General features: G+C 46.0%; 1 protein-coding gene across 12 annotated transcripts in view; it reads left to right on the top strand.

The window, feature by feature from the left end:
- The window catches only part of Pkp4 (plakophilin 4), a 207,744-nt gene that overhangs the window by 188,518 nt on the left and 6,882 nt on the right, over positions 1-12,344 (top strand). For all 12 annotated transcript variants that reach the window (XM_031370314.1, XM_031370321.1, XM_031370319.1 and 9 more), the window contains 7 exons: positions 1,530-1,647; positions 2,720-2,911; positions 3,081-3,254; positions 5,829-5,979; positions 8,502-8,697; positions 11,989-12,073; positions 12,184-12,301. In XM_031370314.1, the coding sequence (XP_031226174.1) occupies positions 1,530-1,647; positions 2,720-2,911; positions 3,081-3,254; positions 5,829-5,979; positions 8,502-8,697; positions 11,989-12,073; positions 12,184-12,301 (1,034 nt within the window). The remainder of the gene's footprint in view (positions 1-1,529; positions 1,648-2,719; positions 2,912-3,080; positions 3,255-5,828; positions 5,980-8,501; positions 8,698-11,988; positions 12,074-12,183; positions 12,302-12,344) is intronic.

Below are 12,344 nucleotides of genomic sequence, written 5' to 3' on the forward strand. Positions count from 1 at the left end.
TCTTGAGACTGAATTCAAGGCCTAGGTTAGCCAACTGAGGCAGTAAGCCTCAGATCCAACAATTACTTCAGGAGAATAAATGTTACTTTTATATACCCACTCCATCTGACTCTGTTCCCCAGTCTCTTATTGCTCAAGGCATAGGAAATAGGAGCTTTGGCAGAATGGCAGGGTGACCGGCAAAGCACAGCTCCCCAGTTCCACCATGAGCTTTAGTGGCTTTGTCTGTAGAATAGATGTGACACTGCTGTCATGCACAGGGCCCTAAGTTCAAATCCTAGCCCTGAGTGAGAAAACAAAAACAAGACATCTGAACACCTCTGGGACAGAGAGCTTGAGCCACGGGGAGAGAGCTCGGGCTACAGCTCCCAAGCCCTCTGTACTCTGACTCAAGGCTCTTGTCTGGGAATGGGTGTGAGTGAAGAGCCAATAAAGCAGCAGGCCCTTCCACTCACATGGCCGGGCCTGCGTGGGCCACTCATGGGGCCTGTACTCCGCAGGAAGCAGTACCCTGGAGCCAGGGAAGTGTGGCCCTCAGCTACCCAATTAGGCAGTGAGTACCCAGACCAGGGTACAACCCTGGCTCTTAATTGACCCTGCTATAATCCTTGGTAAATGTCACTTTTGTAAAACCAGGGTGGAATAAGCTGAGCTGGGCTCCAGCTGAGAAGAAGATACAAATAGGGAACAGGAAGATGGCATTAGGCACCATAAAAGATAATGGTGACGTAAGAGTTATTGGTGAATCCATGGTGATCAATTAATCTATGTATTAGTCTGGAATGAAATGTGTGTGTGTGTGTGTGTGTGTGTGTGATTTATAATATATTTAGGGAATCTATAATATAGCATTATATATAAATATATACTCATGTGGGATTTATTAGAATTTACTATAATTTATAGAACTTATAGAATCCAGTAGTTGTTCAGTTCATGAGGCTAGATGCCTCAGATGGTCTTTAGTGTAGCTAGAATCCCAAAGAGTTAAGCTCTAATGCCAGCAAAGGGTTGCTGGCAAGAGTGAGAACAAGCAGGCAGAGACGGAGAGCCCCCTTCCATGTCCAATATACAGGATGCCAGCAGGTTTGGCCTGGATCCAGATTAAAAGTGGGTCTTCCCACTTCAAATGACTTAATCAAGACAAAATCCCTCCCAGGTGTGCCCAGCGATTTGGCTTTCAGTAATTCTAGATGTAGTCAAGCTGACAACCAAGAATTGTCATCATGAACCACTGCAGAAGCTACTTATCTAAAGGTTAGGGTTCAGGAGGAGAATGAATAGTCATGTTAAAGGAATGGGCTAGCTCGGTGGACAAAGGGTAGAGTGGCAGTGGGTGGTATATCTCAAGTCACCGTTCAATGGCTGCTCTCTACTACCATTCTCAGGGATCATTGAAGGGTGGTATATCTCAAGTCACCGTTCAGGCTACTCTCTACTACCATTCTCAGGGATCATTGAAGTCAGGCTTCATGGCTAAAGGGTAAGTTGTTCATCTCTGCAACTCCCACGTATTTCTGTCCATCCAGGAACCTCAGCTCTGCCGGAGAAGAAGCACGCAAACAAATGCGGTCCTGCGAGGGGCTGGTGGACTCGTTGTTGTATGTGATCCACACGTGTGTGAACACTTCTGATTACGACAGCAAGGTCAGTGCCTTCGCAGATGCCTGCCTGCTCACATGCCATCTGGTCTCTGAAATTCCACAGCCTGAGGCTGCTCACCACATCACAGGATGAGGCTCTGTAAACAGTACAAGTTGGGGATGATGTGGCAATGTAACAGGTCTGGAACCACTGGTGAAGGACCTCACACGGGTCCAGGATTTCTGTGGTTTCCAGGTGACAGCCCTGCGCTCTCTTCTTACTCTTAGCCAGAGCCCCATCCCAGCCCCACCCCAACTCTTCTCTGTGTGCTTCTCTTTCCTCTTGTGACACTCTAGCAAATTCTGCCCCGAGGAGTGGGGGGGCTAGGAAAGATGGGAAGACCGAGCTAGAATATCAGGAGCCACACAGGTGTGTGTCTATGTGCTGTTGGGCTGGGCTGGGCTGGGCTTGGAGAAGCCATTGGTAGATGTTGGGTGGCAACAATGAGTCTGAAAGAGAAACGAATAACAAGTCACAAGCTCAGGGAGGCCAGGGTGCTCCAAAGAAAACAGCCAAGTTTTTAGTTGAGCCTCCTTAAACAAGAAGACTTGCAGATGACATTGAGAGAAACAAGCAAGTTGGGAAGGAGGACTTGCCAGGTGGGGTCACCCTAACTGTGACTTTAGACATCTGAGTTGGAATGAAAGTTGGCCCCCAATTAAAGATTTAAAGTATGGAAAAACAGGTGCAAAAAACAAAATGTCAACAGAAAGATTAGTGCATTCCTCAGAGATGGGTGACAGGAAATAGAGGGGCAGCGGAGGTAAGACCTGGCGATAGGGCCGCTTCCAGGAAGGGAGTAGGAAGTACTAGGATGGGGTTTGGGAGCCGAGTGAGGCCTCAGCATCTCCAGTGCCGTGTGGCACTGAACAGGCCTGGTGGATTTTAGCGTAAAGCCAGTCCACACTTCACAACTGCACCCTGGCCCACAAGACTGGAGAGTCGTGCTTCTCCCCTTGCTCACGTTCTAAGTCAGCAGTATTTCCTTCACAATCTCCATTTATTTCCTGTTGGTATGTGCAGTGCCAAGGCATCTTGTGTGATGTTTTTAATTACACACTGTGTTGGGTTTCAGACAGTGGAGAACTGTGTGTGTACCCTGAGGAACCTGTCATACCGGCTGGAGCTGGAAGTCCCCCAGGCCCGGCTGCTCGGACTGAACGAACTAGATGACTTACTAGGGAAAGAGTCTCCCAGCAAAGACTCAGAACCAAGCTGCTGGGGGAAGAAAAAGAAGAAGAAAAAGAGAACTCCACAAGAGGACCAAGTTAGCATTTCCTTTTCTCTATGGTTTTACTTATTGGAGAGTAAGAAGCTGTAATTGGCAGAAAAGACTGTCACTATTTAGCTAAAACCCAGTCCAGCAAAATGCATGCCTAGCAGCCAGAGGGCTTACCCGTTTCCTTTCCACTCAGCCTGTGCCGTTTGTCTTTCAGTGGGATGGAGTCGGGCCTATCCCTGGACTGTCCAAGTCCCCCAAAGGAGTTGAGATGCTCTGGCACCCGTCAGTGGTAAAACCGTATCTGACTCTTTTAGCAGAAAGTTCCAACCCAGCCACCTTGGAAGGCTCTGCCGGATCTCTCCAGAACCTCTCTGCTGGCAACTGGAAGGTGGGATGTTTCCTCCTTGTACACATCTGTTTCTGTCTTTGTAGTCTGAGGCTGGGGTGGAGAGGGGCTGATGGACAGATAAACGGACAGGAGGAGACAGGTCTTCTGGGGGGAAAAGACAGTGGGTTCAGCAGGCTGCTCTGAGGCAAAGCAGACAGGACCAGACAGCGGCTGCCTTGGAGCTGGCCACTACATCCAACACTGGATGCTGGGCTTCAGGATTGAGGCCTGGCCCACAGACAAGGGAGCACAGAGGTTTTCAGCAGATAAGTAACAAAGACAAGCCGCTGCAGTCATTGTGGGTCACTTCTGTGGCTTTACAGGGGATGAGGCTGGGCTTCACAGGAGGCTCCAGTGCCACATCATAATGAGAGAAGATGGGGACCTGGTCCCAAAAGTTGAGGTCAGGCAGTGCTCACAGGAGCACCCCACTTTTCTCAGGCTCTTTCAAAGCATAGGAAGGGGGTATTTTTATACATGTGCAACCTTGGGAACATGAAAATGGTTTCCGATTGTTACCACAATCAGAAGCAACGTTTCTTAAAACTTTAGATATCATCTTTCATTTTCCCAGACAGTCCTTGTGTGATACAGTTCCAGTCACCAGAAGCTTTCTGAGAAATGCATGGTAAAGGGTGCCATTGTAATTCTTGTTTTGGCTCCCCATCCCACGCCGCCCAAAGGAAGGCTCTTTGGGACTTGATTCTCCATGACTGAACTCTATTAGGAGACACTGGTGTGTATCTTTCATTCAGGTGACCGACAGAGAGTCTATCTGGTCTGGTGTTACCTAAGCCTATGTGGTTATTCATTTACTGTTTCTAAAGTGCTAAGAGTTTAGTGCTAAGGCTCACTAAATTTGCAAGAATCCCAGCTCCTGTGCGCCAACATGGGGGATCCTAGCTTCAGCAACTTCATCTGTAGGATGAAATGAATATTGTACCCAAGTAGTTGAGAGCACTGAGCGAAATAATAAATGACAAAGACTGAAGATGGCTCCTGGCATATAAGTATTTATTTTATAGCCAAAGAATCACCTGATGATTAAAGTTGTAATAATTAAGACAGATGTGATTGACTTTTGTATAATTTAAATCCTGAGAACTTATGTAAAATGCAAACATTGTATTTAAGTACTTTTCAATATCAAAAATAGTCACTCAAATTCTCCAACCCTCGGGGCTGAAGAGCTGGCTCAGCAGTTAAGAAAGCTTGCTGTCCTTGAGGAAGCAGGAGTCTGGTTTCCTACACCACATCAGGCAGCCCACAGCTGCCCCACAGCTGCCCCACGCTAACTGTAGCTCTGGGCACTCTGATGCCCTCTGGCCACCTTGGTTGGGCGCTCACATATACATACACAGATACACATAATTAAAAATTAAGAACTATATTTCTTATATATGCAATATATATATTTATATATACATGTAATATATAACTACATACATAAGAAATATATATTATGTGTGTATACACACACACACACACACAATAAAGGGGCAGCTGTGTGGGAAAGGCTTGCTGGGCTGGCCTGGCAGTCTCCAGGTGAAATAGGAAGCCGTGCGTCCTGCAGCTTCAGGAAGCTAATCACACTACCCAGACCTTTCTGCAGTAGTGAGCCTTGTACTGTATTTCCTCCCTGTAGATTTCATTTGATTTGGAAGTTAAAAGCTATCATTTCGTGCAATGAATGTTAATTGTATCTTTAAAAGGCATTTTTTTCCTCTTACATATATTATTAACATAATCTTCTGTTAGAATTCAAGAAACTGAGCAGTCAGTCACATTTTAACATTAACAGTAATCTCAGAGAGCTAATGGATCTCTGTCCTCATGAGCTAATGGATCTCTGTCCTCATGCTTTGTCCACAGTAGGGAAATATCAGATGCTACTTGAACAACTTCTCTGAATTATCCTGCTTTATTCTGTAACATTACTTTGTTGTTGTTTCGTCAGTAATAACTCAGTGTTGCTTTCCAGTTCACATGGTACACAGAGTGGAGCCAACTAATGTTGGCTGAGAATGTATTTTGCATCCAAACATGCTTTTGCTGTGGGTATGAATTATCGTGCCTTGTGTCTGTGGAGAATTCCCTTTCTTCCAAGTAAAGGAATTTTTTCAGCAGTTTTTTGACAGGTTACCAAACTCTCAATATTGTTGCTGTGTGTACTAAAAAAATAAGTAACCCAATGGAGCCAGACTCCCCTCTAGTGTATGCAGAGAGTCTGTCTCTGCCATCCTCCTCCTAGCCTCTGGACCAGTGTAGGGCCAACTGGGAAGAAAACAGAGGCTCCTTCCTTAATCATGTTTATATATCAGAGAGGAAGAGTAATCGCTCCCTTCTGTGTCCTGCACAGAAATCTGACAGATGGTGGTTTGAGGTCTTCAGGCTTTGAGAGATTTCTTTTTAAATCAGCCATCCCAGCCTATCCATCTCCCAAACAGTGGCACCACTGATTTAATCTCCACTGGACTGAAAACATTTAATTTATTAGTTTATCTCTGTAGATTGCAGCAGCGCATGAGAGTGAAACTCTACGTCTTACTCACTGAGGCCTCATTTTCTCACCAGTTTGCAGCATACATCCGGGCAGCCGTCCGGAAGGAAAAAGGGCTTCCTATCCTTGTTGAGCTTCTAAGGATGGATAATGACAGAGTCGTCTCTTCTGTGGCCACTGCCTTGAGGAACATGGCGCTGGACGTGCGCAACAAGGAGCTCATAGGTGCGTATTGGTGACAGAGTAAAGCTGCAAGAGAAGCAACTGTGGCAGTTCAAAACTCTTGATTTATTAATGCATGCCCTTTAAAAGGATCTACAGCTGGGCCTGCTCCTTGTTTCTTTGCATATTTGAATTCCCTGCTTTCCAACCAGTCTTCTTCAACAAGAGGCAGGCTCATTAATTGAACATTGACCTGAGAAAGTAAACTTCCAGAAAAGCCTTTGCTTTCCAGTGATGTCGTGTACATAATGGCACTGCCAGGTGATGAATTTGGTATCTCCATTCCCTAAGAGAAGTTATATCTTGAGCAGCAAGAACAAGAAAAAAAATTTAATTTCCTTTTCCAGTATTTGTGTTCATATCTGCTCATTCACCAATACTGTCATCTTCTAAGTAACAAAAAGAAACCCTGTGAACACTGGGTAGCTTTCCCTTCCAGGTCTCTGTGAATACTCACCCAGTGACAGACCACCATCCTTTATTTCCATCCCAAGACTAGGTCAGGGTGTGGGCAAGGTAAGGACTAGGCTACCTTGAGGCAGTGTTAGGCCTTTGTTCCTGTGTCAGAGTGAATGTGCACAGCACGTACGTAGAGCCAGGCGTGAGACTCCCTGTGCTTTGCACACCAGGCAGCTTGCTGGTCTCCAAGCAGCCCTATCCCAGTTTGATGGGAACAGGAAGAGGAGAAGCGTTCCATAGGCTGTAACCTCTGTCCTAAACCTGCTGCTCGTTGAGCTCATAGCCCAGAGTGTCCTCTAGAGCCTGCTTCTAGGTGGGCATTGGAGCTCCCTCCAGGTTCTGAGAGGAAGTTGGTAACAGGGTCACTATTAGAGGAAATAAGAAATGAGGACAATACCCTACATCTAACACTCCATGCCAGCCCCATGCTTGGTGATGTGGGCACACAATGATTTTTTATGGATTCGTGTGAATTTAGACCCAACTTATATTAAAATACAATTATACATATACACATATAATACAATTATATTAAAACATAATAAAATAATAGATGGAGGAGGTAAGAGAAGACATTAGAGAGAATGAGAGTATTATTTGGCTTTAAGATTAGCCACAGTCCTGGCCTGGTGGAGCAAGTCAATAATCACAACTACTTAGGAGGCTGAAGCAGGCGAGTTCAAAGCCAGTGTGGCCTACAGAGTAGGTTCAAGTCAATCTACAGGGGTGAGACCCATCTCAAGATAAAAGGAGAGCTATAGGTTAGCTTCATGGTGAACTGCTCATGTAGCATTCACAAGGCCCTCAGGCCAAGCCTAGACCCACCACTAAAGGAGAAACTAAACATTAAATGGAATAATGTGACTCAAAGACAAGGCCGTCGCACCTTGGCTGGCCCAAATGCCACTTTCAATTATTATTGTCCAGATGAATGCTTCCTTTCCTTTGGGGCAGGTCAGCCCCCAAGAAAGGGAGTCACCGAACCTCTCTGTGGCCCAGTCCAATTGAGGCTTAGAAGCACTGCTAAAAAACATGAGTAGTCACATGTCATTGTACATTCTGGCCGTTGGTGAGCGTTCAGAATCACCAGTGCTGACTTCTCACCAAGCTCAGGAGCCACATATTTCCGGTAGGCTTCCCGCTCCTAGCCACCTGTGCTCTAAGCAAGCTTTGCCTGTGATGAAGACACAGCCACTGCACATATACCTTGCTCTGATGGCAACCCTGGTTAGTGCGGCCTAAGAAAATACTTACTTTAGCCTCAATTTCTTTTGTTTGTAGTGCATTTATCCCACATTGTCAGTTGATAATTGGAATTGAAAAAGCTAGAGATAACAACCTGTTTGGAGAGGAGTAAGGGAAGTTGGGTGTTGATAAAGAATTGCTTCCCTTGCTGAGCCTGCCTCAGCCGGCTCCTCCTGAGCCTCGCTATTACTGTAGCCTCTAGGAGATAATGTACCTGCAGTTTCTGTAGACTTTTTTCCTTATGTCTCTTAAGGAAACTATGGTTAACTGCTGATAACAGATCAGCCAACAGAGCCCTCAGCTTCGTGCAAGTGGAGGACTGTTCTCAGGGGGCTGGACAGACTAGACCCAGAAAGATTTAATGAAAAGTATTTTTGGCAACATTAGTTGGTCCAGATTCAAAGATTCAAAGATAAGTTTTTTGAAAAGCTTTTGAGTAGAAATTGCATTTTGATACACTGGAATTAAGAGCATTTCTGCCCTAAGCCTTCATTGCAGCCATTACTGGAGAGTTCAGAGCGCAGCCAGTACACTCCTCTAAGCACTTCTATACACTGATTTACATTTCTTTCAGCAAATGACAGTAGAGTTTTATAAAGGAGTCATTTGTTGAAGTGACATGATAGCAAATGCTAGCTTTCCTTCAGAGTCACATATGTGCATTTCTTCTTTACTGTGGACTTTGAATATTTTTTCCATGTTCATGTCTCTTGAAGTTTTGGGGCTTTTTTTTATAACCTTCAAATTATAAGGATTTTCAACAACAGTAATAAAAAGCTGGTGCCCGTGAAACACTGACCCTAGCCTTGTGCGCCCGGCAGGTAAATACGCCATGCGAGACCTGGTCAACAGGCTTCCTGGTGGCAATGGCCCCAGCATCCTATCTGATGAGACCGTGGCCGCCATCTGCTGTGCTCTGCATGAGGTCACCAGCAAAAACATGGAGAATGCCAAAGCTCTGGCCGACTCGGGAGGCATAGAGAAGCTGGTGAACATAACCAAAGGCAGAGGAGACAGGCAAGTGTGTGGTCCTGGTCCCAGGGTGAGGGCCTTTGTGCAGGAGCCATGCCTGCAGCGAGGATTTCTTTCTGTATTTCTCACATGTTGTCTATGTCGGCTAAGACTTGTAATGGTACGGGCTGCTTTTTGTCATATCCTGGCTTTTCCTTTATTATAATGTACCTCACTCCTCCACACTGTCCTCTGAGGTTGCTGTAACAAAATGCTGTGGGCTAGGGAGCTTAGGAACAATAGAAGTTTATTTCCCACAATTCTGGCACCTGTGAGATCCAGGATCAAGGCTCCAACAGATTTTATGGCTGGTATAAGCCCCTTTCCGGTCTTAGAGAGAGTGCCCTTGCCCTCACATGGAACAGTGTCTTCCAGGTGACTCTTCTCAAAGGCTGTTCCTCTCAGCACTCTCACTCTGAGAGTTAGGACTTACATGTGCTTAGGAGCACATTTAAAGAAACTCAGATGCCCAGGCTGCAGCCATCTCTAAAGCTGCATTTGTTCATGTCCGCTCCTGGAAGAACCAACAGCAGCAGGGTGGCGACAATCTTAGGGGCACCATTGCCTTTGCAGCTTGGGCTCTGTTCCAAGCCCATAGCCTATCCTGTGAGAATGTCTTTTTAAATCCTCACTTCTGAGATTGATTCTGCTACCGAATACCCAGAAAGCATGAAAACCACTCTGCATGAGTGTGCTCTGGGTTTGATCACACATCTCCCTTTGCTTTTGGACGACAGTAACAGATGAAGCAGCACAAGTGGGCAGAGCGGATCGTAGTAAAATAGAGGTTTCTTGTTGTAGGGCTGTAGCTGTGACTAAATTTGTCTTCGTGTCAGATCAGTGAAATGGAACGGGGAATGCCAAGTGCCTTCCTCAGACCTTAGAAGGTCAGTAACACACACACACACAGGTCCCACTACATTCTCTCCCTAGCACTGTGTTTTGAGTCATCTGCTAGCATCTTATTCCCGCAGTTCCTGGGACTTTGTCCTTTTATCTACTATTATATCCTGAACAACAAAAGCCTGGCCCAGGTACATGCATAGGGACAATTTATTGTTCAGCTGAATTGCAATGCTGAGATTCACATTACAGTTCTTCCAGTTGATACTCTGAAGAGATTCTTAAAATATAGAAACAGTGCAGAAAACCATCACCTTGCCCATGAGAAGTCCGTTTTCAGCATAGACAGTATTGCCTGTCAGCATTTTTATTTCTTGCATTTTTAAATTTTCATTAATAACAAATGCATACAGTATGTTTGTTTTGATTTTTTTTTTCTTTCAAATAAGGCCCCATCCGATAGCCTGGGCTACACAGTGAGCCCAGGCTTACTGTGTAGCCCAGGCTGGTCTCAAATTCATAGCAATCCTCCCATCTCAGTCTACTGAGTTCTAGGATTACAAGAGTAAGCCACCTGCCCTGCCTTTCCTGTTAAGAAAATGAAATTTCTCGGGCAGTTAAGATCCCATTCCACTGGCTTCTTTCAACATAGACACATATACACACACATACACACATACACACACACACACACACACACAAGGTCATATCATCACCTTACACAGTCTTAGAAGTTTACCAGATAGCCTGCCCTTGTAAAAAGGTATGTGTATTTGATATACACATAAATATGTATAAAAGTCTTATCTCCTTATTTAAAGCAAATGATTTGGGGCAGCTTGGACCAGGCAAGCCTGGAAAGATCAGCAATTAAGAGCAGTCGCTGCTCCTGCAGTGGTCCTGGGTTTGGTTCCCAGCACCCACAGCAGGCTCAAAACTACCCATAGCTCCAATTCCAGGGAATCAGCCCCCTCTTCTGGGCTCTGAGAGCACCAGGCATGCACATGGTATACATACATACATACATACATACATACATACATACATACGTGCAAAAACAATCATACATATAAATAAATCCTTTTTAAAAAGGAAAAGAAAGAAAAAGTCTTAAAGCAAATTAGGTTATGCTTGGTTTCCCTGCACTGTACTTCCTTGTGGTCCTCCCTGGACTTACTGCATGTCCAAGTTCTATGCCAGTGCTAGGCATACAGCAGTGAGTGGAGCACAAAAACAGTGTTCCAGGGCCAAGGCAGCAAGGTACCCAACAAGTAACAGCAACAGAGCCTGGCAGATGGTCCTGACAGGCACAAATGACAAACTCAGAGAAGGTGACAAGCATGTCAGGGAGAGAGAAGTGGTGGGGAAGGCCTCCCAGTGATGGTGGGAAGCTGACCTGAAGAAGGAAGTGTGTGGGGTGGGGGCGGGCACTGTGCCCCTCTGGGGCAGAAGCATATGAGAGAAGCATATGAGCAGAGTCCAGCAAGAGGCTTCCTGGGGTGAAGAAAAGCAGAATCCAGTACAGGGAGAAGAGAGAGTTTGGGAGAGCAGTAGGACCTGGTAGTTGGTTGTCTCAAAACTAGAGCCTCTGGAGAGCAATGAGCAGAGGAGTAGCATGGCCAGTTTCCCTTGTAGAAAGATGAGCACGACCTCATCCCACACACACACACATTAAAGACTAGGGTCCAGCAGCTGCGGTGACTTCAGCAGCACGGCTGATGGGGTTGAAAAGCAATTCAACAGGTTTTACCAATGAGTGAGCAGCAGAAGAGGAGAGTATTGTGAATGGCTCCAAAGTGGTTGTCAAAGAAGCCATACCCAGGCAGGGAAGCTTGCAGGAGGACCGTCCCAAGTTTGCTCTGGACTTGGGTCCTTGGAGATAGCTATTAGACATCCAGTGAGTTAATGAGAGAGAGAGAGAGAGAGAGAGAGAGAGAGAGAGAGAGAGAGAGAGAGAGAGAGAGAGAGAGAAAGTGCAGGAGAGGTGCAGAGCCAACACTCAAGCTGGAAAAACATACCTGGGAGTCAGCAGCATGTATAGAAGTGAAGGTTGACAGATGTCAGGGAGATGAAGACCCCAAAATAAACAGAAAGCATCAGCCAGAACCCAGGAGCATGTGGTAACTCAGAATCCAAGTGGAAGGAGACAAGGAGGGGTAGGCTGGAGTCAGAGGCCCTCTTTACAGGTAGGCCAAGCTTGAGGCCTGACCGTTGGACACAACAATCATACAGAGGCTAAGAGTTTAAGAGATAGGATGGGGAAAATGGGAGGTGTAAGCGACCGCCTTTAGGGGCTTCCGGTGTGCTGCAAAGGTGAGAGGGCGCCCTTGCCTGCCCCAGGATTCTGATTCTGCCCACAGAATCTGATAGCCTCCCTCCTGCTTCTTTGGCTGCTGGTTTGCAGACTGGGCCTCTCCATGCTACCCGTCTTCATTAAACCACATCTCTCCCTAGATCCTCTCTGAAAGTGGTGAAGGCGGCAGCCCAGGTCTTGAATACATTATGGCAGTACCGAGACCTCCGGAGCATTTATAAAAAGGTAACACCCAAGGGTAGCTTCGGCATGATGAGCATTCCTCATAGCCCACATTCCTAATTGCAGTGAAGTGCTGGTTTTCATTTTGAGCTGTTTCTTTTTTAACTCCACAGGATGGGTGGAATCAGAACCATTTCATTACACCTGTGTCCACGCTAGAGCGAGACCGCTTCAAATCACACCCTTCTCTGTCCACCACCAACCAACAGATGTCACCCATCATTCAGTCAGGTCAGTGGGCATTTATATGACAAAAGATTGTTCTCTCTCTCTC

This window comes from Mastomys coucha, unplaced genomic scaffold, assembly GCF_008632895.1.
Source record: "Mastomys coucha isolate ucsf_1 unplaced genomic scaffold, UCSF_Mcou_1 pScaffold15, whole genome shotgun sequence".
In the NCBI taxonomy this organism is placed as follows: domain Eukaryota; kingdom Metazoa; phylum Chordata; class Mammalia; order Rodentia; family Muridae; genus Mastomys; species Mastomys coucha.